This window comes from Carassius gibelio, chromosome A23 (genome assembly GCF_023724105.1).
Source record: "Carassius gibelio isolate Cgi1373 ecotype wild population from Czech Republic chromosome A23, carGib1.2-hapl.c, whole genome shotgun sequence".
NCBI lineage: Eukaryota > Metazoa > Chordata > Actinopteri > Cypriniformes > Cyprinidae > Carassius > Carassius gibelio.
Window position 1 is genome coordinate 22,567,255 of NC_068393.1, and position 27,875 is coordinate 22,595,129.

Consider the following 27,875-nt stretch of genomic DNA (forward strand, 5'->3'; position numbering starts at 1 on the left):
TATTTAAATCAACGTTATGGGTTTCCCTCTCATACTGAAAGTGCTATGCACTTTCTCTTTTTGACTTTCTTCCCTGTCCTCACCCAAAACTTCCCTGACAACATAATACAGGAGAAAATGTGCAAGGGGAAGGACATACCAGGAGATTATATTTCCCCGTCCCCCGTTTTATTTATCAGCCTCTCGAGTTAAACATCAAATTGACAAATACACGTCAAAGAACAACGCATGCAAAATACAGAGCGCGCATTGTAGGAAAAGCGCACTGACAGCAAACAAACTAATCTAAGATATCGAATAGACATCTCACTCATATATTTAACTTTTTTTAAATTACAAATCGGCCAGGAATATTTGCACCAAGCAACCTTTTCTTACGCTACTGACATTTTTACAGTTATTATTCTGCTCTATTTAACAATGATAAATTAGTTAATACTGTTTGCAGGATGATCCAGGCCCTTACATTAAAGCCAGTCAAGACCAGTGCTTTGCTATTCTGTATTTGTATATGTGTGTATATGAGATTTTCAAAAGAATTCAAAAGGAGAAATGAGAAGTTGTAATTTCTTATTTTTCTGTCTGTCTGAAGCGCTCAGTTGAAACTATAGCCTGTAAGCCCTCGGACGCGACTTTCTCTGTTGAGCTTCTTCAGCTTCATCCTTCTGTTTTGGAACCAGATCTTGACCTGTCTATCTGTGAGGTTGATACTCTTGCTGATCTCCAGACGGCGCTCTCGAGTCAAGTACATGTTGAACAAGAACTCCTTCTCCAGCTCAAGTGTCTGATGTTTTGTGTAAGGACATCTCTTCTTTCTTCCACTTTTCGCTTGTAACCAGTTCCCCGTTGTTTTTTCCAATTTAGCCTCATCTGCAGAAGTAAACGAGAGAGAGAGAGAGAAAAACTGTTCCCAGAGTATGTTTCAAGACAGTAGAACTGACTGTGACGCTACAAATGCTCGCTTGACTATATTATTTAGTTTCTTCCCCACAAAAAAGTCATATTCATATTTTAACATATTTCATTGTTCCTCAGAATAAACAGTATGCTGAATTTATTGAAGGCCTACTTAAAATCTACAGTCTATGATCTAACGCTTTAATTTAAAACGGCTTTTGCCATTTCAAAGCTTTTCAGTGATGCCGATTCCCCCTTTTTAATTATTATCTGCATATGTGTTATTGTTCCTTTTTTTTTTTTTTTTTTACATTTCCGTACAATTTCAGTGTATAGTCTCTATAAGTCGGCCTGTAATTACTTTTAATTGAAACGTCATCTACCAAAAAAAAAGCCCCCCCCCCCCCCATAACAATGACAAATATATTATGCAAATAACAAAGCCATATAAATCATTGATTTTCATTTTTTGAATGATTTATTTTGTTAAAGCATCAACCAAGACTTCAAACAAAAGACGCAACTGTTTCCGATTAAACAACTTTAAGGGTGTTATTACTGTAGATTTTTAGCAAATTTCATTCTTGCAAAACATGTTAATAACTGGAATTAAACAAACAAGAAAACCAAATAAGAATGGTACGTTTTAAAGACGGAAACTAAATAAAGATGTCAGAATTGTTGGTCGCATTTCTCAGTTAGACTATATCAGATACACATATAGTAAACCACAGGTAGGACTATACATTTAATTGTTTTAGGACCACACACTGATTTTAAATTTCCTTCATAAGATTTTATTGAATAGTTAACTGACATTTTATAACGACGGATTACAAAAACAATATCACAAAATAAGTGCAAAAATATCCAATTAATAAAAAGTTTTAAATGTAAACTTATAAATAAATATAAACTTCAATTTACACGGCAATTGTTTTGTTTTTGTTTTTTCGTTCAGTGTCTAAAACATAATAGGCCTATTAAAATATTTACCAGTACCATCAAGTTATTATGTAAATATTTCGAATTCTTAATTTTAACATGCATGGAAAAAATACTTTAAATCACATAGGCTACCACTGAAATGCTACTGTACATATTGGGGCATATAAACGGGATTCGGTGGAAACGTATTTTTTCACTTCCCTATATTGCGGGTATATTTGAATGTGCCTGGAAATAACCAACTGGATCGCAACAAAAACATGCAGGAAGCGTGTACTATTTTGTTTCGTTATGCTTTCGTGGATGTTTAAGTGCGCACTTTAAACACCCATCGCGTTAATCCTAGAATGATCCTGTTTATATCAACGTCAATAACCATTTTTATTTTTGTAACGTGTTAAACGCCATTGCAATTTTAGTGCACATGATATTGACTGCTGTTCTGTAAAAAAAAAATAAAAAAACAGACGAACAGCCCACGTGGGCCTGTAATACATAGTTATGATGCACTCTTGGCCTGAGCAGTCGTCGTCGGTGCAACAAACTAAAAGGTCTTCTATTTTGACATGCAACTTGGATGTCATATCACACGTTGTTGTCTACATAGAAGGGAGCGCGCTGTGTGTGTGTGTGTGTGTGTGGTAGAGAGAGAGAAAGAGAAAGAGAACGAGAGAGAGAGAGAGAAAAGGAATTAGTTATCACCTTTCAATTCGCTCTCGGACTCATCAGTACAACTGTCTGTTTTTGAGACACTCTCCTCTTTTCTTGTCCGTCTCTGATCCATGTCGTCTTCCTGCGTATTCCGTCCCTTGATTTCTGGGTCCTGCCTTGATTTGCTGCTTTTGTTAAATGAATCTGTTGCTAGTGCTTCAACAGGGGTGGATATTCTGGGTATTGGGTTAAAGTCCGAGCCGAGCTCATCTCCATGGTGGCCCCTCTCACTGGCGTACACCTGGCTCCGTCGGAAATACTCGGGGGTGGAGACGGCGCTTTGATTCGGGTGGCTGTTATTGTCTCCCAGACGGATGTAGGTGGATTTCTCAGCGGACTCTTTAGCGCTGTCGATATCAGGCTGGTAAAGACAAGGAATCGCTTCCTCTTTCACATTACTGGCTGGAAACGAGCATGGGTGCAAAGGCTGGGCAACAGGTTGTGAGTCTCTGTAAGTTTTAGAGCCTGCGATCCAAGTGTCCTGCTGCGACAGGTAATGTGAGTGCTGCTGGTAACTGCTGAGATGCATCCCATTCGGTTGCACATCATTCCGTTTGGAGAGAGGAGTACCAACAATACCAAAACTACCCATCATGGAGCAACCATATTCTGCAGACGTTTGCATGTACATTCCAGAGTTAATGGAATAGCTCTCACCTCTGTAAGGAGATGTTCTTCCCACCAGCGAGTCCATCAGGAATGCATTGGCTGCCACGTTGTTCGGGCATGACATTTTGCTACTTGCCTTGTTTTCCTTTTGATTCAAAACAATCTCCTTTACACCGGAGTGGATAAGGACAGTAGGACGCTGACATCTTTTGGGGGGGCGAAAAATATCAGCAACATAATTATGGATTCAAGGAGCTTTGTCATGTGATTTTCAGACCAATAGGGTTTTGAAAGTGGCCTTGATGCGCCAGACCGTCTTGACGTCAGTGGGGTCAAGTTGTTGAATTTATGTGCTGCAGCATGGAGCAATGGCGCCATCTAGCCGATTTTCACGGACGAGGAAACCAAGAACAGAACAAAGAGCACTCGTTTTCTTCTGATACGTAGTTACTTGGCTTGTGCGTCTGCGAAAGAAAGAGAAAGACGAGTACATTAAACAATTTCTGGAAATTAAAGTCAAATATCAGAAGGTTAGTCAATATAAAAATGGTTAGCCTAATATACACTTTAACAAGACAGTACATGTAGTCTCTCTTTTCAAAGCGGACATGCGATTTAATAGAATAGGGGCGTTGTTGACACATTTGGTCTATTTTCCTGTCTGGCACAACACACTACTTAATCTATTTTTAGTTAATTTCACTCTGTTGCAAATTCCATCAGTTGGATTAGCTGAAAAATTTGATATCAAATGTCATATTATGATTTGGTGCTTTGCTTTTTTTGTAAGATGATGTTATTATGTATTATGTTTCCCCCATTATCTTTTCTTCTCACCTAAACTGACGTGAATTATTATTATTATTTGTTTAAAATATACAAGAAAAATCACATAGCCTAAGCCAAGGAAGGGTTTATTCAGAATCTCCAAACTGAAACAAAATCTTAAATTGTACTTTTATACAGACATAATCAAGAAGAGCATATTTTTAGTTGTGATTTCAGATTTTTTTAAATTTTTTATTAACTGTTCATAATATATATTTGTGAATTTCAACGCTAAATGAAAAGCAACATGAAAATGTAAAACGGAGTATTAAGTTGGTACGTAGACATACTTACATTTTATAATATATATAAACCTATTTGAAACATTTTCCATTGCAAAGATTGTCAAAACGGGTGTAAATTATATTTCTATTTTGTACCATAATTCCTTGTAATACAGGCTACAGATTTTAAAATAGTGAAAAGCTAAAATTACTCACTTTGTCTTCATCAGTTCATTATTATGACATTTAACCGTGCTGCATCGAATTCGGATGACTATACACAATTTACTGGGGGAAAAACTTAAAGCTTAAGTATTTTCATGTATACTATGTTTGGGTCATTTTTTTATATTGCTTACGATAATTGATATAATTTGTATTTGATTTATCCCTTGGACTTGAATGATATTTTCTGCGCTTGGTGGCCAACTAGGTCAGCGCCTGTGACCCAGCTTGAGACGTGGTGGATTGTTGTGATTGGTCTGTTCTCTTGTCTGTCACTCAGCCTTTTAAGACAAACAAATTAACTTTCACAACAGAATGAAATCACAAAGACTTGGGGGTTTTAGATCTCACCCACAATTTTCTTATCCAGTTATGTTACATGATCTGATTTGTTATGTAAACCAATATATACTATTTTTTACATTATATTATTAAATGCACACGTTAAAAATTTGAAATGTGAAAAAAGTGAAATGCACATTATCCAAATGGATTAATATTGAATATGTGAAACTATGCGTTTATCAAAGCATATATATGCCTACACACACACACACATTACAAACATTCTCGTTTTTATATCACACATACACACACACACACACACACACATTCTAGACACACTATAGCCTCTCGTTTAAAATCTGTATCTGTCTTAAAATTCTGTACAGTGTGACGAACTAGTGTAGACTTGTTTAGCTATGATTATGATATGAACCATTGTAAAAGCAAAAATGCTTAAGCGTCTTATTAAATTACAGGTAATGCTCTCCATCTACGATGGCCCAGTGACTTTGTGATTCCAGATGTGAGTACTACAATAAAAACGTATTTCAGAAGATACATTTACATATTTAAGTTGCAGTAAACATTGTTCACTGTAATATAATGTTTTGTTGGGATTTATGTCTAGAAACAACGATGAAAACCTTTAAAATAACTGTACATTATGAATTATGGATGAATATATTATTTAATGTTTATTATTATTATTATTATTTATTGTTGCAGCGAAAGTCCGTTGTTGAACACATTCTTGTGCATGTATTATTAAAGTGTATTTACTTACAATTGAAATAAAGGCTGTCATTGTTTCTTATTGTTAATAAAAAGCTGCTACCAACCGTTCTTTTGTTTCTTATTTCAAAGCAATTTATTTCATAGAATGAAAAAAAAAAAACAATAACAACAAATACAAATTGCAACAAATAAAACCACGAACAAACTGGTACAATCTTACTCTGTTTGAATTATTATTTTTACATTATATTTTTTTAAACTTAAGTTTGTGATACTACTGAAAGTCTGCAGCTGTTACTGTTAAGCAGAGAAAGCTAATTCCCTTTTCATTGGGGATGAAAGATCTCTCACAGATAATATTGAATTGCACCACAATCGCGTAAATTGCACAAAACAAGAATCTGTGTAGCCTGTAACCATAACAAAATAACTAAAATAATTATGGATACCAGCTTTTCCATAAGCGTATATTTATATTCCTATATTTTATAGAATTATACTTTTTATATTTGATTGCTCTCGACGGATGTTTTCCTTTTTTTTTTTTTTTTTTTTTTTTTTTTTTACAGGTATTGATTTCTGATCATCTTTAATAGTCGTTACATGCACAGTGATGTATATTGTGCTAAAATTGCACTGCAAATTATAAAGAAAAAACGACTTTGAAAAGTGAAACACAAGACGTCCAGTTTAACCGCGTAGGCCTCTTAAGTCTGCTGGCTTTGAAACGAGTAAAAACATGGCAGGGGATTCGATGGGTATTCCGTGCCTTTTTTGGAACTTTAACCACCATAAAACATATTTCCAATTTAAAGAAAACCGCTTTTTAACCATTTCCCCTCACCAAACAGGCGTCCACCCACAGAGGTCTCTGGAAATTTATGGTTGATGCATGTAACGTTTTAAAGACATTTATAAATCAGAGAGTGGTAATCGCAAAGCACATCAGCATAATATTAAATTTTAATATCACGAAAGACCATACAAATGACTAGTTGGGCACCAGTGGCGATTGTATTTACAGCTTTTCATCACATACATGAGTGCGGAAGTAAGTATAAGCGTACAAAGAGTGTTAATAGACTCTGTCCAAAGTCCACAACTGTTCAGCATGAAGTAGACTACAAACAACAATGAACAACACCGAGTATGTCAGACCACACACACACTGGAAACTGAATCACTTCCAACATTCCAATATTTTACAAAATCTGATGCAAAAAGAAGGAAAAAAAAGTCTGATTTTATTGACATTATTGGAACAGTGAGAACGTTAACTCTAGTGAGAAATTAACCTGTTAAATCTTGTTTTTAACAGATACTGCGAAAATGTTCTATTGAATTATGGTGACTTCTATGTAAAAATAAAATCCAGGTTGTATTTAAATTAAAGTCCACAACCTTTATGTTGGTGCCTTTGAAGCCTGCGCCATTTTCCTTACTGTCAGCTAAGAGCTGTTATGCAATTTCTTGATGCAGTCTTGGCGTACATATAGACTAATACCCCATACCCCCAGTCCTAACCATTGCATATCATATGCACGCCAAAGTCTATTTCTGCGTATAAATAGTACGCCGAATAGATAGAAAATTATGGTATTGATACGCACTTTCATGAGATCGGGTAGTCCATTCCGCCCTTGCTTTCCGTTTTGGAGATACTATTATAGCCTATCTATTCGGAATGAATACGATAGCCACATAATGATAAACGTCTTGCGACAAACAATTTGATTAGGAAAGTCGCATTTATGAATCAAATCAACACCACACAAGAAATGCAGATTTTACGACCATTGTTCATAAGTCTAGGCGCTGATTGCTTTAGTTTGGTGGCAACAGTAGGCTATCTCCGGCGTTTGATAGGTGGACCTTGCAAGATCCTGCTCCTCAGTGTGACGCAAGAGAAAGGAATTCAGCAAATCAGTTACGTCACTGAGCCAGGGCCAAGGTTGGTGGGTGTGACAAGAAGACAGGCCTTCCAGCCTTGATCCCTATGTCCCCCTCCGCCTCCACACCCGCCATTTCTCTCCCACAGTTCTACAAATAAGGATCAGTGGCAATGGATCGGCTGCACTTACAAGCCCAACACACACATACACACACAAACGTAAAAAGTCTGTACATTCGGAATTTACAAAGGAACCCATTTGATGTTTTAATACAGTTAGCCCAACTGTGTGCAGAGAGATATTTTTCCTGGTACCCGAGAAAAGTCACAACCAGCAAACTTAAATGGCCAAGAACATGCCAAAATCTCATAAATTATTTCATGCATGAAAATGTGACATTTTACAGACACAATAAAGTGTATTTAATGTGAGTGCTAAAACTGAAAAGTTACCTGAAAATTTTAATACGAGAGGTCAAAGTGTTACTTCTTAGGCATTCCTTGGTCCTTCCCCACTCGCGCTGATTGGTTCTGTTGTGTTCACCACGTTTCCTGACAAAAGGGGCTCCTTGATTCAACTTTATTGCAATAGGTTAAAGGTGAAGGCCTTGACATTATTGAAGTTCAAAGACAACTTTTAATTATATCTTTTGCTTCATATGCACAAGTGGCAACAGCAAAATTGCACCCCTTATGATCCCACATGTTGTGACAAAATTCGTGTAGCTTGATCACATATATAACTGCACATGGGGGCAAGATGCAATTCCATCACCCCTGTGAGCAAACACCGCAAAAAAGTTTATATCTTACAATGTAAGATGCGCCAACTCCGCTTTCTCTGATGAGATGATTCTAGGAGAACGGACTACACTCGGCGATATCATTCGATTTCTCGCACCTATAGCCAATAAGTGTTCATTTTTAAACGTCCCAGTTTTTGTCCAAGCAGGCGGACTTTCTTGTTTATTATTTACTTCGGAAGTGAACACAATTCCCCTCGAACAGACGGTGCAATTTAGTTAGAAAAAAGGCAATTTAGGGCCCTGGCTTTATTGCAGTGTCTAGACTACAAGAGTGGCGATTCCATTTAGAAGGTACTAAAAGACGTCACCGATATGCTCTCTAAAGTTCTTGGTCATTATTCTAATTTTTTTTAAATTTATTTTTTCTCAAAACTACTGATAAATAAGTTTTAGATGACATTCCTTAAATTCTGCTAACTGACTTCGAAATATTAAACATTAGCCAGTATTCATTGCAAGACAGCAATAGCCTAAAATTGTGAGAGGGAGACGACGACTGGAGAGGTGGAGCAAGAGAGAGAGAGAGAGAGAGAGAGAGAGAGAGAGAGAGAGAGAGAGAGAGAGATAGTGTTTTCATTACTTGGCAGTGGTCAGTTAATTATATCTTCTTTTAGATCTCTGTTTTCACTGCAGTGTTGTTGTACACATTCACAATTTTTACTTCATAGTCTACCTTATGATTTTTCTTTCTAAATCAATTCACCATTGACATAACAGTTTACCTTTATTCGTGTTTATTTTTATTAATATGTAGTACACAGGCCGAATAAGATAGCTGAACTATTCCTCCGAGATAAATGAGAACTTTGGACGTACAGCAAATAAATTAAAGAATCGAATAACAAAGCTCACAAGGCTGCAAATGCAATGTAAAGAAAAATAGCAGCAGGATATGGTGATAACATTATATTTACATTCACGAATGCACAATGCATAAGCTCTGTACAAGGAATACAATATTACAGATTATACAAGTCAGTTCTAAATGGTGAAAACATAAAAAAGTATGACATCTCCAGATTCGAAACAGAGTCGAGTGTGTGTTTTAATGTACATATATACAACCATAAAATGATAGAGGGTATACTTTTAATAATATATTATAGTAGGCTTTTTCGTGATCATTTTCAAAGTAAAGATTTTAAACATTTCACTTAAAAGACGTGTCACATACATAAAAAAAAAAAAAAAAACGTTGTGATGTGTACGTTTTAGTTTGTGAATCACAAACTAGAAATGCCGGTATAATTTGACATTAAGTTAATTTCCATTTCTGTCCACACTCTCAGACATTATAATTCTGTTATCCTTCAAACAAGTTTTTAGTAGGCCTACTGTTGTTGGCCTTAACAAAAACATTTTATATTTAATGAGACTGATGGGGCATATTTAAACATACATAATTTTACTTTGCAGAGATATTAAATAAAAGGCAACCCCATTTCAACAATTACAACAACGGATTCCCAGAGAAATATTGCAGGCGATCTCTGCTTAATTTCTTTTCTTTCATTCTACGATTTTGAAACCATATTTTGACTTGTCTGTCGGTAAGGTTTAACATTCTGGACAGCTGCAGCCTTTTCTCCTTGTTGATGTAAACGTTAAAGAAAAATTCTCGCTCCAGTTCACGAATCTGAAACTTGGTGTATGGACATCTCTTCTTCCTTGTGCGCGGGGTACCTTGGTATAATCAAAAAAGACACCTTAAGTGATCACGATATAATTTTTTTCCCCTGCAAAAACACAATGAGATGTTAATAAATGCACAATACATGTATTTTTACGAATGTGTAATTTCCAGTGTCTTCAAAAGCCTCATGCATCTAATGTTACAGATGTAAGGAAGCAGCAAAACTATAGCCGTGCGTAAATAGTAGAAAATCTGTAAATATAGGCTGACTATATATATATATATATATATATATATATATATATATATATATATATATATATATATATATATATATATATATATATATAGATAGATAGATAGATAGATAGATAGATAGATAGATAGATAGATAGATAGATAGATAGATAGAACTGTAAAACTGCAAACAAATGTAGAAACAACTACAGATAGGCTATCTTTTTTTATTTGCTTGGAAAAAAGTGATTTTATTTACTATGTATTTTTCCTATTTTTCCTGTTTCGCAAATGATAAGACCCTTGACCATGTACACATTAAAATATGTTTTGTTTTTTTAAAATACAAACAAATACTGTGGGCAAGGGGTAATGTCTACTGTAAATGGCCGCGAATGTTAATTTCTCCTCTGCAAATTATACTTATAGTTTAAGAAGCGCCGTAATGATAAGACAGCAAAAATCTAATATCCAGTGATGTTTTCTGAAAGGTAATTACGACAGATTTGATTAATTTATAGATAGATAGATAGATAGATAGATAGATAGATAGATAGATAGATAGATAGATAGATAGATAGATAGATAGATAGATAGATAGATAGATAGACAGACAGACAGACTGACTTTGTACATCAACCCCATGGTATCTCAAGTCTCAACACGTTTTAAAGCTAATAAGGAGTTAGCTAGTTTACATTCGAGCTGCTAAAACAAAATTCACAGTATGCCAAATGTAATGTTCTGCCCAATTGGTTTTTACCCCCGACAGCTAAACGAGAAAATCCCTTACAATGCCCAACGCAAGTTCACGATCAAAGTTAGCATTTGTCACAATAGCGCGCTCTTAAATTTTCACAGACTCTGGGATAGTAGCGTCTGTGTATAACATCCTCTTTTTTCAAAGCGCTTTCCCATCGTAAAAATTCTTTTCGATGGAGGAAAGAGCTTTGTAGGTTATAATAAAATCCTTTGAATGCTTATAAAACTCCACATAAAATCTGACCGACAAAACACCGGGCTAGTCCCTTAACCTTTCCCCATTTACAGCTTCGGTACCTACTCGAATTGCTACTCTTGCTTGCATTCCCGTCCTTAGTAGCTGTTGAAGTGCACGAGCCCGAATTTGTATGTTCCTCTTCATCCTCTGGGTCCTTTTCCGGCTCCTGCGCTGCGGAAACAGCTGTGGGTTGCTGGGACGAAGTCTGTAATTTGTTCATCTCGCTCTTTTGTAAACAATGTTCTGACTGATTGTCCGTGCTACAATAGGCGGTTTCAAAAAAGCGGTCAAAACCTTGAGGGAGCACGTTGTTTTTTCCTACGCCGGTGTAGAAACCAGTGGACGGGTGGCTAGAGTTCGGATGATGCTGGTGGTGGTGGTGGTGGTGGCTGTACACACTCTCGTTTTTCATGAACATTTCTGTCATGGTGGATGGCGGAAGACAGTCTCTGTGCACCAGATCTTCTCCTGAATAGCACGATGCATAGTTGGTTCTGTGGTGCCACTTGCTAGATGGGTCCAGACCATAGGAAACGTCTCGCACTGGTTGCACTTGAGACAGATTTGTGGAATAAGGGTATGTGATTTGTCGCGAGGGCCCCTGTGGAAGGAACGAAGAGACCGAGGAAAATTCGGGAACGTAGTAGGTGCAGCTGGGGAGGTAGATGTTGGAAGCACAGCCCGTCCTGTCCCCAAACTCGGATGTCCGGTCTTTACGCGTCTGGGAGCAGAAGTTGCCCAGATTAACAGAGTTAAACATCTTTCTCCTGTAGTCCGTACTACAGATATGGTGTTTTGGATTCGAGCTGCAGAAGGAGAAAATTTGGGAAGGCGAGATGACGCGCAATCCGTCTAAGTCGCTCCGCAACACGTGATCGAAAGTAGATATTGTCATATATCAATTTGGAACACATGGATGCGTAGGAGTGGTTCAGCTGGGTAAGATATGAGAGATTCAAACGATTCATTTCTTAATCATGTAAGACCATGTAAAAAAGTAGCATCTTTGGTTTGCTGTTTTAAGCGAGTTTGGCAAGAGTCAAGATCAGTATTTTCTATTTATGTGTACGTGGTTCTGAGTAACGCTGATTTTACGAGTCTGAGACAACATATTTTGTTTGTATGTCTATCCAACGCAGCATGTATGTTTTAATCAATGACTTTCGTGTGTAACCAAACTATTAAAATGTTAAAAGAACGACTGTTAAATATGACTGGTATGATTTATTATTGTGTTGTTGTGTTGATTGCTAAAATTCAAGGATCGAGTTTTACCGCTTTGTTAAGTTGATTTTGTTCAAATGCATAGATATTTAATGACATTCTGTGTATATATACATATGCTTTAAACCTATATAAAATATGTATTTATACATGGTTTGATAAGTAAATATGCCTTATAGATGTCACGTGTCAGCTCCACCCAGTTCATGAATATAAGAACATTTGTGAGTTTGTCTTTTTTTTTTTTTTTTTTTTTTTTGGAGATAATGACATTTGAAATTTTAGAAACTTAAGAAATTTCAGTCATTGCTTATAAACACAAAGTTGACATTGGCCTTTATTTTTGGGTGTGGTTTAATTTTCAACTGGAAAAAAAACTTTTTACTTGGTTTTAATCAGCGAAACTAAAAAAATAGTGCTGTGAATGATGTCATGATTGAAGATGATTTTATCATGAATGTAAAACATTGTTTTTTTTTCAATGAAATATTAAGTAAGTTAAATTAAAATAAGTGTTATGTACTATTGTGTTCGACCTTCCTTACACATAAGTACCGCACGTTTTGGCATTTAACATGTGTAAAGTACGTCAAATGATCCCTTGGATATTTTAAATCTCTGAGACCATTTTATGAGAGGCAAAACGTATTATCCAGTTTCAATATATACCATGCAGCGTCTATTAAAATAATCCTAAAATGTTTTGTTTTTGTAGCAGAATGTTGAAAATATTGATTTTCATTTAAAGGTCCTTTTTAACATTGGAAGATCTATATTTATAGTAACTATTCTAACACATATTCTGATAACACTGCAGAGCATGCTAATATTCTAAAATTTAAATCAATCTAATTCGTGAAATAAACTATAATAATCATCATCACCGTAGTCACAATATAATGAATTCAGTATAGCACTCGCTTGAAAATATGTATTTATTTTCAATTAATTATTAGTTCATTTACAGATATGTGAATATGAAATCTGAAGATCTAAATTAGACCGGTCATGGAAACTTTTAACAAAGCATCAATCACATAGCCTATGAACTAATAACATTTAACATTATGTTACCAATTGTTTTTAACGGTTTCTCTCTCTCTCTCTCTCTCAAAAAAAAAAAAAAAAAAAAAAACACCTTATTTTTATAGGCCTATTATTTATTCAAAACCGCTTTGTAGGGTGTCCTAACATTTCCAAATTGACATACTGCACATGTAACTAAAAAGTTAGTTATATATAGCATTTTAGAGCATATATAGCCTATAACTGGCGTGTATGTGTATGTGGCAATGACTTTATGAGTCTCTGAACTGAGTCCTCTCAAAATTGACAAAAGGTTGGCGTGCAATATGCCTTTAACCAAGTATAAAGAAAGCAGACAGCTGCCCAGACCCAGCACTTGAATTTGACCACTAAAATTCTCACTGCGGCCGTCATAAAAGGTCGAACGGCGGAAAAGCAAGAACTGCTTTGTTCTACAAAAAAATAAAAATAAATATTAATTTAAAAAAAAACAGGGAAAAAAAGTCCTACTGAATTAAATATTTAACTAGATATGCCATACAACGATCGATGTATTTTGGTTTCAGTCATCTAGATCTAAAATTTATTTTAAAGGAGCTCAAACTAACACCTAACTAACCAACCGTGGAACCTGTTGGAGCCTAATCTCTATCGTGAAACTGGTAATGAAAAGGAACTAAATCGATTTTTCTCATCAGGGTCGTGTAGTCCTTCTGTCCAGTATAAAGTGTTAATGTAAGAAAGATTTTGCGAGATAACGGCTGACAACTAACATGTCCCCATTGTGCATTTTACTGATTTCACAAAGGAGTCCACACTTGTATTCCCGCTGTGCGTAACAACAACTACTACTACTACTTATCTGACACATTTTGTATCTGATTTTGAAATAGTTTTTCATAGTAGACAAGTTTCACATAAAGGTCAGTTATTTCGATGCCATTATGCATTATTTATACTACTAGCTGTAGGACCCTGAAATTCAACAAAGGCGCGCCCTTTTCTTTCTCTAAATAAGCACTATATCCCCACAAATCCTCTGCCCCTGCTGGAGATTTGGACAATTGTGGATATTGTGATGTAGCAGTTGAATTTAAGGGGCAAGTTCAGCTGGAAAGAAAAGCTAGAAAGAGTCTAGAGAGACAGGCGACAGAGCTGTTTACATAAATGTTTGCCATTCTCCTCCTAAAAACCACCACTATGAAGAACTTAACGACATTGTCAGTGGAATTTTTGAAATGCTTTGCAGCTTAGGTATATGATTATAGAGTTAAAGTAGAATTATGGAGTCGCTCATTACTGTTCTCGGATTAAAACGACGTGGCCCATGTTTCAGCAAAGAGATCTGGAGAAATAACCCGAGCGGTGATTCTCAGCAAGTATTTGTCTGGTTGCCAGATTCATCGACTTTTCATTCGTGCATCAACACAAAAAGATGCTTTTGCCTCATACCGATGGAGCATCGACAGAAAATGAAACCTATTCAGTAGTCGTGATCCATCAACAACGAGACCAAACAACAGTTGTAGGCAACACTCAAGGGCCCTTCAGTTTAGCTCTAGGGCTAAAACGGGAAACTGTGTAATAGCATTACTGTCCCCTCATGGCCTAGATAAATTTAATTGGATGTAAGTCGGGCTGTTAAACTCGCTCGTATGAGCTGTGAACAGATTCAAGCAACAACAAAAAAATGGCCCTTTTTTTTTTTTTTTTTTTTTTACAGAGGTCTCTGCTTGTGCATAGCTATAGAGCGTTAGCACAGGCAACAATCAGACATCTCAATCCAAGAAATCCTAGAAGCTTGTTGCTCAAAATGTAAAGTTACAGCATGGGCAGACAACAGTAGTGCTTTGTTAATATTGAGTGATATTAACTATTTTGTTAGTTGGGGTTCAAGTGATTAAAATAATAACTTTAGCTACTACAGAGATGGCTAATTGTACATTTCCATGAAAACTGAGGGGGTGCAAACGGATAAATCTTTTTAAAATACGCTATAGCAATTTATGTCTAAAAGAAAAACCGGTCTTAGACAAAAAGTTATAGTCTTTTCTGTATATAGGAAGACTTTGATCCTAATGGGTATATTAACAGCATTGTTCATATACTGGTACACATAAAAACTGTTGCTGTATGCAATTATTTTAATGTGTTTCCACATCCGGAACATAAATTCTAAAACTCGGCTAATACAGTAGGCTAGTTACGGACTTTTGCAATTTGTTTGAATAATAATAATAATAATAATAATAATAATAATAATAATCATGGGAAGACGTGATGATTCCATTGTCTTACAGATATCACGACTAAAGTGAGGTTATCGTTTATTTTGCTGTTACAAAAGGATAAATAATTATTGATATTGTTTTGAATAACAATATTCTAAAAACATCAACTGTGTAGGCTTACCTGGGTTTAGAAATCGACAGTATATATATATATATTACAGAATGACCATTTTAAGACAAGGAAATGGTACAAAGAAATGGGCGCATGATGCATGCAGAAAACCTTCTCTAAAAATGCATTAATTGTCCTTCACGTCAGAACAATCATATTCAACAGTCTTATTACCAAAGTGATTATACTTTTCAGTAGTTACATCCCATATTATCCGGTAAATTGCACTAAATTTTAAAACTTGAGTGCGTTCACAAAAAAAAAAAAAAACAGTTAAAACATTCTCCAAAATCAGCATTAGCTATATCATACAAACGTGAAAAAGGCAGTGTATGGCTGTTTCCGTTGCTACGGATCATTTCATTGTAGCAGAGGCGCTGAAACTGGGTTAAATCCGGCAACATTACATTCATTTTATTCAAAAAGGCTACATTTTCAAGTTATGTTATTGTTATTTATTTTATCTAGGCTACTTGACTATTTGCCAGGAAAAAGACTGGAAATATTTAGCGAACGCATTCGTTCTATTTATAAATGCCACTTCAGTCATACTGCTTACATAATGTACCGAGATGTTTTCTTAATATTTGTTGATCAAACTGAATCGACGACGTAAATTGAATGGCATTTATTGCGGAAACCAGATTTCCGCCCATGGCATGTAGATGACAAGATAGAGAGGTATGTACTCACAACAAAAGCTTTAATATGACACCGCGTGGCTGCTGCACGACTTTGTTTATAAGCAACATAGCGTTTTTAAATAAGAAAAGGTCAGCTCATGCTGAAAGCATAGTGCTTTTTTGTTGTTGTTGTTTTTTGTTTGTATATATGACATTATAACAAATAATTATTACAGTAGGCCTACCATACTACATTATCAAAACTCAAAGTAAATATTTTCTAATACCTGCACACACATATCAGGATATTAATGGTATAATCACTTTGAAGATCCAAGTTTAGGATTCATTCAAAGGTTTTGTCAACAAACTTGTCCACCAAATAATTAAACTTAAAATAATTTGCTTATGCCTTGGGCTACATTGCAAGAAAATAGCTATTTGTGTCAAAGACTATTAAACAAACATTTTCTCGTGAAGGGTGGCTGTTAATTGTTTTCACATTACTAAGTGAGAGTTGAAATGTTTATGCCTTCTCAACGCTATTACACAAAAATAATAGTATGATTCAGTGAAATATCTGGTGTACCTTAACTTCATGGTAATACTTGAATTTTTTCTTCACCAATGGTACTGGATACTTCGTTTCTATATATGGGACACACTACCTTGACCTTCAATTTGTGAGTTGCTCCCGCCCACTAAGACAAGGGTGGGATCGGACAGAAGGCCCCAAACATTGTATTAACAGTTAAACCAGTTGTTTGCAAATGTAGTTATTTTTCTTCCAAACTAAACACTCGGTTATGAAATACTTAGTTATATGAAGTAACATTCATTTAACAGTGAATATATTTATTTTCCTTCTTTTTTGCTCAGGTAGGTTGTATTGCAGATCAGCATAGGCTTTTGGTTAGTATTAATGGACGTATTCAGAACGCATTCATTAGTTTTGCGATGTTCTGCAAATGGCAAAACATGTATAGGGTTCTTATTTTCAATATGTATCGTTTTTGTAACCGTCACGCTGTGGCCACATATAATATTTTCTAATAACATAAAAATTACTACAAGGGAATAAGATCAGACACGAGTTGAAGCAGTGATATATTGAGTATACAAAAACAAACATCATGGTTTACAATTGTTTCGCCATAGCAGATTTAATAAAATAGGGCAATCAGGCAAAAAAAATCAGGCATGCAACATGCTGTTGTTGTGGACATTTTGACGTCGAGCTGAAGCTTTATTATAATAGAAAAACGTCCCAGTACCGTAAACAAATTGTAACTTGTTGATATGTTAAATGCTTACAACGTTTTATAATCCAAAAACAATATTTCAGCTATATGCTTAAATGCATGTCGGTTACTACGAACAAACTATTAAGTATAATTTTTATTTATATTAAATACTTGAGTATTGCTGCAAATGACATTAAACGACGCTATGTGTAGGTGAAGTGAATAAAAATAAAATAAACAAGAACATAAATAAATTACGTTTTAATGATTCCAAACTTAAGTTAATAAGCTAAATAGAAAGAAGAAAATAATAGGAAGGGGAACCAACAACGCTATCTCACGACCAGTTTCCACAGTAGTGATGGAAGAGACCTTGTAAAAACTGTATCGTTGCAACAGAAGATAAGCCTCAATCAAAAATAGTCATGCAGAACCTGTAGGATCTAAGACTAAGGATCTAAGGAGATCTCAAGATCTTTCAAGCATAGACCAATATATATATATTATATATATAATTAAGAAAGTCAAATTACAAACAACAATTTTGATGTAATTTACATGATTCGCATTAACACTTTTTTTTCTTTGCACAATACAACTTGAATAACCCTTTTATTCAGATGAAAAAAGAAGTCATTTTCCTAGTACGGTTGTAGTGATTGTAATTACTCGTCTATACGTATTTTGCTAGGTCAAGCAAATGTTGATTCTGCTTAAATACAAAAGTAGGCAACCAAACCGTTGTATAATCTAGTATTGAAGTTACTAGGTTTAGGCGAGCATATACACGTTTATAGAGAGTGTTATAAAACTACTCATTGTCGAGATATTTTTCTGTTCTCACTCTCTTAGTTACACATAAATCCCCTTACACACACACAAACAGACTCACAAATATGTGTGCAGTGCAAGCGACGCCAGAAGTAAGTTCTCCAGTCTCTACACATCTGTGATAGGAGCAGGGGAGATCTAGAGCACTTTCAGTGAACCACATGACTACACAAGTTTTGTGTGAAGGCCACTGAGGTGCTCAATGACCTCTGAACCAGGGAGACGAGTCGTCATAAACAGATTTGGCCAGTCTCAAAGTCAAAAGCGCCGCGAGCGCATAAAATGCCATTGTTACGATTGCAGCGCATTTGCTTGTAAGGAGGCCAATAGACTTGACACTTAGCTTTGGCTTTGGAACCATCTTTACCCTAAGATCCACTTTATTTCCATTCGACTGAATCTTCAATTATTCTCTATCAAATTAAATAAATAAAAAAGTATTTTGAAAAAAAAAATACTAGAAAAAAGTATGGTTTATCATTGGTTTATCAATGTTTAACTCATGATCAACGTTAGATTACAGGTTGGTCCTAAAATTCAGTGCAATAATTTCTAATGCATTTTTGTGCATGAGCAATTAAAAGTAATCGTTTAGCAAAATTCTAAATCCTAGCAATCAAAAGGAAATCTACGCATGCTAGATATTTTAGCAATGAACTAGCAAAAGGCTGAAACACGTAAAAAAAAAAAAAAAAAAAAACAAACAAAACGATTTTAACCTTTCCACAGATACAAAACAAGCATGCAAAACATTACATGTCCTTGCAGTTAGTCCTCACGGGGCCCTGTTTCGGCGTCCGTTCCATTTATCCACTAGGTGGATGCCTTTACCATTTTAACCACTCGATAAAGTAAATCAGTATTGTTGCACACTACATGTGGCCATGTTGGCAAACATTCAGATTGCATTTTTAGAGATTCCTCTTCAGTGTTGCAACAAATTGTTTTATGTAGTGAACTTATACTGAAATAATTAAGCATCGAAATAAGGATGCTAATTTGTAATGAAATGTTTCTGAAAACGTTGTTTTAGCGCCTGAGTCGGCTTTCTTGCTATTGAATATAAAAATATCTTTAGGTAACAAATTTACCCGATTCAAATAATAAGACTCAAATGGTTTACACAACAAAAACACCAGGTCAAAAGTAAATAAAAGTAAGTTTAAAGACTTTATTAACCAGAAACTGTAGGTTACACATAAATGGATACATTCATGAACTTGTAACATTATTTACAAGACATGTTTTAATCGCAAGGTACAAAGGAATGCGACACTGGTGCATTCACAAAATTACACAGAACAACACAGAAAAAATATACATCAGAGACAGTTTCACAAAACAATCCAAAGTGGGAAACGTGACGATCATTGTTATGTAGTAGCTGATAATACCATTCATATAATTGTATTTGTATTTTCTATAGATTCACAAAAATAGGATTGAAAGGAAATGTAAGTCGCCGAACAATCAGACCAATAACAAATAACGTAGCACCGACTTCTGCCAAATTCTTTTATAATAATAATAATAATAATAGTAATAAAGTACAAACGAATAAACTATATTATATATGAAAACAAATTTCTTGACCGTATACTGTAAACGTTCAATTATTTTTTTTTTGATAATGGGTTTTAAAATAAAACATGCGGAAATTTTTCGGGAAAACATTTACTTTTTACCTTCTAACTACAGTCATTATAATCATGCAGCAAATATGAAATATTTCCCTGGCATATAATCCATGATCTTGGAAAATGATGTTTCAAAATAACACATTGGGTCCCGCTAAATAGCAAAACAGGCTTGTGAATATTAGGATTTAGATCTGGTCTCTTCAGTATGATTACTACTTCCATTACACTTATAAATTACTTAATCTTTATTTTAATTTATAATTGCCCCTTTTCTTAATAATACTTGACCATGCATTTCTCTCCCAGAAGCATTGTTGTTGTGACTAAATTAACTAGATAAGCGGATATGTCCAAATAACGCAGATCCAGGGACAAGCAATCCTTAATGGAAAATTTATGCTGTTAAAATGTAAATATGATCGAGACGCCTATAGTTTTTCACTATGCCATGATTAAATATTTTATTAGCAGTTTGTGGCATATAGTTGCATGCCTACAAATTTACACTTTGACCAATATCCAGTAGAAATAAATCTCCTAACATTTGTCAGAAAGACATTTCACAGGCTAGATCAAAGTCTATTCATAAAGGCTCCCATGTAATTGCAGTTTGGTTCTCAAGGGCGCAAGATATGAGTTGGGTCACTAACTTTTTGCCCATGACCGTGAACGTGCCATAGAACACGTGGCGGTGACTGCGGAAAGGAGATAAGGCGTTGATGGTTTAACGCTGCCCACGCTTCTTACTGTCTAGTACTGAGCTTGAAAGGCCCTTTCTTAGAGATAACTAGCAAAATAAAAACATAGATGCGAGATTGCTAACAGTAAAGGATTCTCATTATGACCAAGTATGGCGTTTCAGTCCATTTTTCTTTCTAGCTTAGAACACTGATCATGGCACGAGGGTTGATATAATTTCAAAAAATGTTTTAACACTCCGACAATAAATATATAGCGATAATTTCAGACTGATAAGAAAACATTTTACTTGTCCGAAATGCTATCTCACAGCTTATATTTGTCTGAGTTTCTAACTAGTAGTTCATTACTTAATATAATAAAGTGAGTCATGGCTCAGACAGCTTGTTACTATCAAAACTTAAACATTCCCACCATATACATGCCCAAAATTGGTGGGCACGAACCCTTTTAGATAAACACCAAATAGACCACATTGAATAAGCAGACTTCTGGAGCCATCATTTGGTCGCGTACCCCAACTGTGTTTGATTTCTTATTTGATTTTTCTGAACGTATCGTGGGGCAAGAGTTTTAGAGTAAAATGGGTCAATGGTAGATTACCATTCACTAAATACTGTTGTTGAACTACCATTAACCAATTTAGCCTATATTTTCTGCCTCCTTAAAAGAAGGACAACGCATGCTCCCTAAGCAACAGTCTCTTTTTCTTCATCCGCCGGTTTTGGAACCAAATTTTAACCTGTTGGTCGCTGAGATTGAGCCTGTCAGACAGCTCCCTACGTCGCTGCCGGGTGATGAACTCGTTCAACATGAACTCTCCCTCAAGCTCGGCCAGTTGCAGTTTTGAATAGGGCTTTCGCTTCTTGCGGGTCCGAGTGTGCATCGGGTACCACGGGGCACCTAGAGGGGGTCAAAGCACGGGTTCATGAGAGAGCTTCAAAACATCTCCTAGGCCATCACATCAAAATCTCTTCACATCTTGATGCCACGTAAAATACAGATTTCTGGTGCATTTTGTGAGACTGTTCATATGACATTTAGACGTTATCCAATAACAATCTGAAGTACAATGCAACATGTCGATATAATGCATTTATTTGTTTACACAATGGCTTACTGTTCTAGAACGTAACATTAAAGCGATAATTGTACTGTTTGCAAGAACCCTAACCATTCAGCGGTTTCAAGTCATATTAAATGACTTGCTGCACGACAATGATATTAATACAGTTTACGAGTCATTAAAAACGTCCTCTTTTTCTGTGAGAGCAACTGCCATTTTTACAGATCGGTTCTACACTAAAATATCGCACATGCTTTGGCAAAACGTATATTTAACAACAACAACAACTACTACTATGCTTTTATGTAAACGGCGTCAAACATTGGCAACGGGATTGCTGAATTTTATGATGTTGTGTTTACTGGTTGTATAAATGAAACTGGTGAACGTGGAGCATTTTAGGGCAACCCCTAGTGGCCTTGAACAACCACGCAAGATCCATGCAGGAAAATCATAACAGTTGCCAGGGAATGCCTAAATAAAACGTCATGCAATAACAACAAATGGCTGGAGCGAGATATGAGTAATTGTACTATGTGCTTCTGTTGTCTTTCAGATGAGATTAAATGCGAGGGACAAACCTCCTCCAGTGGCGATATTGCTTGCGTGGTTTCCCTGCGATACCAGGGTTTGTGGATCGCCTGCTGAAGCCTTTCCCCCTTCGTTTAGCACTGAAGAACTGGAGTCGGACTCCAAGGACTGGCAGGATGGCGGGTCTTGGGTCAGATGCTCGGTGCCATAATCATACTTTGAGAAGGTGCCACTGTTGCCCATCCCATTGTGCATCCCGTGGTCAGACGATAACGATGCATCTCTTGCTCGCTCCTCTCCTTTAAGATTGTTGCTTTCTGAACACGGCTCTCTGGTGCTGCTGGAATTGCCATAATAACACTTGCTTTCCTCCAGTCGGGTTATTTCACAAGATCGATTAAAAGAGGGGTTAATGGATACGGAACTGCTAAAGTAAGACTGAGGATATCCATTGCAGGACTCCGATGGATTCCACGGGAGAGAGCAAACATTGTCCCTTCTAGGGTACGAGAGAGACGGTAGCCCCGCCAGCTGTCCCCCTGAGGCTCTAAAATTCGGGAAGTAAAACCTGTCTCCAGTGTGGATGTTTACCAAAGGTCCCACAAACCCGGGATTAAGAAGATTATGCTCGCCCATTTCCGCGGGCCAGACCAACAGCTTCTAGTTTATTGCAATCTGACATTTAACGTAGTTAAACCTGGAGGTGCACCTGATTGGTCATTTCCACGTCACGTGCTGGAGCTTACTCGAACACTAGAAGGTACCACCCACTTTGTCCATTTCAGACAAAACATTAACTATATTACGGGTTTTATATGCTTTTTTAAAATACTATAAAATTTCTTATTAAAAATGTTAAATCTTGTTTTTTTTTCATTTTCCCATAGCTCAAAGGTTCTAAACGGATTCACTTTCCTGTTTAGAAATATATAGAAGTGTCTCTGGCCTCGTTTAATCTTTATTACTTGGAAACAAAATAAATAAATGAATTAAATAAAAAATATTTCCCCCCCCCCACAAAGAGATTTGTTTTTTTTTTTCATTAAAAGAGAGGGTCCTTTCGACATTGTTTTCAAACAAATTACGGTTGAATTCAATGTCATTTATAAAGGTGTGATGATCATCTTTTACAGGCTTGTTTTAAAGAAATACTGATGCTCAGTGCTGAACTCCACTCATATTTACTGTAGTGGGGTCATCAGGTTGAAACCACTGGTTCCGTAAAAGAAGATGATATTCTATAATATTTTTTTAAAGACCGTAGCCTATATTTTAGATAATATGCTCTAGTACACCTCACATGAACAATTTTAACAGATACATCCTATAAATGCTCGCAGTCAAACTCATGGAGGATTGTTACACATCTCACAATTCTTTTATTAGAATTTTACAAGCTGACGGAGGGCATTAAAATGATTCTGCTGCTCCAAATACACCACACTAGATCACATTAATTGATTGTAGATGTATAAAGTACATGCAAATATCCCCCATATCAACTTCAACGCAGTGTAATTGTCACGTGTTTATTAAGAACAAAATGGAGCGATGAAATAGAGATTATGACAAAGGACAATAATAACATTACGCATTAAAACCATCTGTCTCACACTGGAGTGCATACGTAACGGAAAGTTGATATTATGCTAATTCAGTGTTATTCTAATCTGTCAGGCCTTTAGTTTTTAAATAGCATTTCCCCAATGTATTAATTATAAATCAATGTTATATTTATATTTTTAAATGTTAATTTTTAATATGAGTGTATTTAGGGTCACAAAATATTGTTTAGAAATATATACTTTTTGATCTTTACCTTGGAATGTGAATAACCATTACAAGTTAAAGGTTTATATATATATATATATATATATATATATATATAGTAAGCAAATTATACTTGCATTATTCTTTCATTCTAATACTTTACATTTTCTTTATTTATTGCAGGAGACTTTGAGTAACACAGTAACTTTGCATTGGCTGCCAATCTAAGGTTTATGTCAGTGTATCTATGTGGGGGCGTGATTGTAATTATGATCATGGCCAACTTATTTATTTATTTTTGTTTAATCTACTTTCAAATAAACCGAGAAAAGCAAAATAACCACAAACAGCTTCATTAATGGCGACGGGTATAAAGGCTATAAATGCAAAGATATTGCGAAAGGAAATCCGGTGTTCAGCTCATTACAAACTTGACGTAACACCTATAACAGAGACTCAAAACAACTAAAAGACTACAAATGTTGTCCCCTAAATTGCCCAATAATTATTGCATCCAAATTTTAGGCGCACATGTGCATGTTTTATGGCTAGAGGACTTTATACCAGACTCATGTAACCAATTAACATGCTGCGCAACACTCCATGCATATGATTTTTAAATGCTATCAGATAATTTACTAAAATTTCCAATGTTGGAAATATCAGGACATTTCTATGTTAAACATAAAAGTAATGCCGAAATATGAAACTATAGAGACCTGAAATGTAGAACTACTTTGAGGAAACACTCATGCTAATTAATAAACTAGTCAGTGTGCCATTTTGTTAGTTATTTGTGATTAGTTATAGTGATAATATTTTATTATTTCCCCCATGAGCACAACAGAGAGCAAAACAAGTTGATAAGCGAGTTACTGGTTCTCCCTGAGAATGAATGACATTTCAACAACTTACTTCAGTCACAAAAAAACAAAAACAAAATCGCTTCAAACAACCTAAAAATGAAATGATAACATTTTCTTACCGCGAGGGTGGCCGCAGTTGAAATCTCCAAAATCTGTAGAAAATGGCTAAAATAGTTGTTAGTTCAAGGTCAGTGTCTAGTGCACTGTCTGCGCCGCTCTGAGATTGCTGTCTTGGAATCTCTTTTCCGTCCAGACAGGGCCATAGCGCAAACAAAGGCCTTTTATTGTCTTTGATTTTCAAAGACAGGTTGGCTTACTGAATGCCTTGCTGTGAATGTCCGCCGCAAGGCCAATTTCTTAAAGGGGAAAAAAGTGCATTAAATGTGAATTAAATGCAAAATTCCAGTTCTAGAATACTTAAACTGAATAAAAAGGACAGTTTGATGAGAGTTGGATATAATAACTAATATAATATAATAAATTAATAATAGTAATGGCCACTACAATAATAGCAAATTAAAATCATGACAATTTAATTCAATCGCAACTTTACAAAGACGCGTATAAATAAATAAAGACGCGACTGTTACCACCTTCCAGAAAAAAAGTGTGTATGAACACACAAATGAAAGAGCCTGCGCTTGCACTGTTGCATATTTATCAGATTTACTACAATTACAGGGAGGAAGTTTACTTAAATCATGTCAATATAAACTGAAAATAAAGAAAAAAACAAAGGTAAAGTGATTAAACAAATTAATAGGATGTTTGCGAAACACGGAGTTTGAAAATTGCAAACCTGAACTCAGTTTTGACCTTTTTTTTATTTTATTTTATTTTTTTTACATTTATTTTTGTATTTATTCTTTTAATTTCAGGCACTATGCAATTACTTTGAGCTGGGAATATTAAAAGTTTACAAAATACAAAGATAAACAAAAACATTTACAGACTCAAATCTGGGTCTCATTTTAAGAGATTTACAATATACATTTATATATCATATAATGCTTCACAGACACACACACACACACAAATATATATATATATATATATATATATATATATATATACACACACACACACACACACCCACATATATTATATATATATACATATATATATATATATATATATATATATATATATATATATATATATATATATATATGTGTGTGTGTGTGTGTCTGTGAAGCATTATATGATATATATATATATATATATATATATATATATATATATATATATATATATATATATATATATATATATATATATATATATATATATACACACACACACACATATATATATCTTAAATACATATTTAAATACAGTTGTGCCGCACCATTTTTCAGTGAACGACTACTCAATTCAATGTGTCCCCCCATGAACATTAGCAAATTCTTCAAATATACTATACATATTAGTTGCTTATTATTTACCTTCCTCTTAAATGAAACACACATATCCTGTAAGAGGACACAAATTGTCTACATAAAGACAACTGCAAAGCATGTGTCTTCGTGCTGAATCTACACTGCTCACGTCCTGATATTTCCACCATACGCCACCAGAGGTTATCATCCCCCTTTCTCCTCACCCGCCGATCTCACTCTCCTTGCATTCCAGCTGGTGTGTTTAGAATCGGCGAGAGAGAGAGAGAAACTTAACATGAGCCCGTGTGTTTTGCTGAACATGCCTTTCGCATGAAATATCTATTATTTAAGTAGCACATTGATCACAACCATATAGCTAGTTCTGAAAAGAGTTTATCTCTATATTCATTGTTCTCAGATTCCAGCATTAGTAGAGATATGTGCCACCAGAAACGTGCCTGCTTTGTAGCCTATATTCTTTATATATATATATATATATATATATATATATATATATATATATATATATATATATATATATATATATATAAATTTATCATCAAAATCATATAAATATAATTTTATCATCAAATCGTTTTAAATAAATTCGGACAGCAACCTAAAAATCTGTTTAGGGGCTTATTAGTGCCACAACATTTGTTGTTGAGTTTGCAATTAATAAACCAATGCGTGGTGAAAAGCAGTTGTTACACAACTAAAATTAGCATGTACGTAATAGATTTCTATATTACAATACCACCATCTGTAATAAAAAAACAGTAAATTATTAAAATTATAATCAAAACAATAACATTATTTTGAGAAAATTAACAAAAGCAGTGCTTCACAAAACAAATCTACGCAATTATCAATATAGGGTTGAACTAAACTACTTAAAGATAATAAATTAGAAATACTGTATTTTTAATATTTTTTTATAATCTGCTAATAATTTATATTCAGATTTAAGAAATCCTACAGTTTAATTAATTATATTTATTTTTTTGCAGAGAGCATAAAATGATTAAATATTTTGGTTACATTATGCAATAAATAAACGAAAACAAAGGCATTTAAAAAAAATCTTAAAGCGTGTTGTTTGTGTACAGTCCAAGAGTGGAAAAAACATTGCGAAGACGTTTCATTTTCCCCGCATTGTTCGTAATAGATCTATGGACACATTAAAAAGGCCTCGCGCCTAACCAGACAGAAAATGGTAGCTTGACAGAATAAAAGCGTCAATAAAAGACCATAAAATAAATGCATACATTTATATAAATATACTACTCATTTCCATATTAAAAACACCAAGGCATTGTGCATATTCACTACAAATAAATAAAATAGCAATACCTTTTGACGTGACCCTGGATGCATCTCTTGATATTTGGGAAGTAGTACCCATTATTCCTCGGCTTGCCTATGGAAATAACACAAGATGACATCTCTGTGAGCACCGTCTTTTGCAGACGTAAACGCACTTCTGCCTTCGTGGTCAATATAACCTACACCTCATTATGAGAGAATACAACCATTGGTAGTTT

At 35.0% G+C, this 27,875-nt stretch overlaps 3 protein-coding genes across 4 annotated transcripts; all 3 read right to left on the reverse strand.

The window, feature by feature from the left end:
• Window positions 1-146: 146 nt before the first annotated feature.
• Window positions 147-27,751, reverse strand: LOC127944798 (homeobox protein Hox-C10a). 2 transcript variants are annotated; one of them, XM_052541066.1, is made up of 3 exons: window positions 27,685-27,751; window positions 2,548-3,629; window positions 147-870 (listed from the first exon to the last, which is right to left on the reverse strand). In XM_052541066.1, exons 2-3 carry the CDS (start codon window positions 3,287-3,289, stop codon window positions 596-598), a joined length of 1,017 nt encoding a protein of 338 aa, XP_052397026.1. In that variant the 5' UTR covers window positions 3,290-3,629; window positions 27,685-27,751; the 3' UTR covers window positions 147-595. The 2 variants fall into 2 exon arrangements, with proteins under 2 accessions (XP_052397026.1, XP_052397027.1); XM_052541067.1 differs by lacking the exon at window positions 27,685-27,751 and adding an exon at window positions 7,073-7,322.
• Window positions 8,877-11,924, reverse strand: hoxc11a (homeobox C11a). The gene is made up of 2 exons (XM_052541065.1): window positions 11,093-11,924; window positions 8,877-9,842 (listed from the first exon to the last, which is right to left on the reverse strand). The coding sequence occupies exons 1-2, from the start codon at window positions 11,922-11,924 to the stop codon at window positions 9,610-9,612; spliced, it is 1,065 nt and encodes a 354-aa protein (XP_052397025.1). The 3' UTR covers window positions 8,877-9,609.
• LOC127944801 (homeobox protein Hox-C12a) lies at window positions 19,543-23,210 on the reverse strand. The gene is made up of 2 exons (XM_052541073.1): window positions 22,367-23,210; window positions 19,543-21,622 (listed from the first exon to the last, which is right to left on the reverse strand). The coding sequence occupies exons 1-2, from the start codon at window positions 22,950-22,952 to the stop codon at window positions 21,384-21,386; spliced, it is 825 nt and encodes a 274-aa protein (XP_052397033.1). The 5' UTR covers window positions 22,953-23,210; the 3' UTR covers window positions 19,543-21,383.
• Window positions 27,752-27,875: the final 124 nt, after the last annotated feature.

Bases quoted from the DNA above. Each gene is read 5' to 3' on its own strand.
- hoxc11a (XM_052541065.1), bottom strand. From the start codon at position 11,924: ATGACAATATCTACTTTCGATCACGTGTTGCGGAGCGACTTAGACGGA. The intron at 9,843-11,092 runs GTAGGTACCGAA...GATTATACCAAG, and splicing joins AAGCAAGAGTAGCAATTCGA to GTACCCCGCGCACAAGGAAG.
- LOC127944801 (XM_052541073.1), bottom strand. From the start codon at position 22,952: ATGGGCGAGCATAATCTTCTTAATCCCGGGTTTGTGGGACCTTTGGTA. The intron at 21,623-22,366 runs GTTTGTCCCTCG...GACCCCCTCTAG, and splicing joins CAATATCGCCACTGGAGGAG to GTGCCCCGTGGTACCCGATG.
- LOC127944798 (XM_052541066.1), bottom strand. From the start codon at position 3,289: ATGTCATGCCCGAACAACGTGGCAGCCAATGCATTCCTGATGGACTCG. The intron at 871-2,547 runs GTGATAACTAAT...TTACTTCTGCAG, and splicing joins GTCCGAGAGCGAATTGAAAG to ATGAGGCTAAATTGGAAAAA.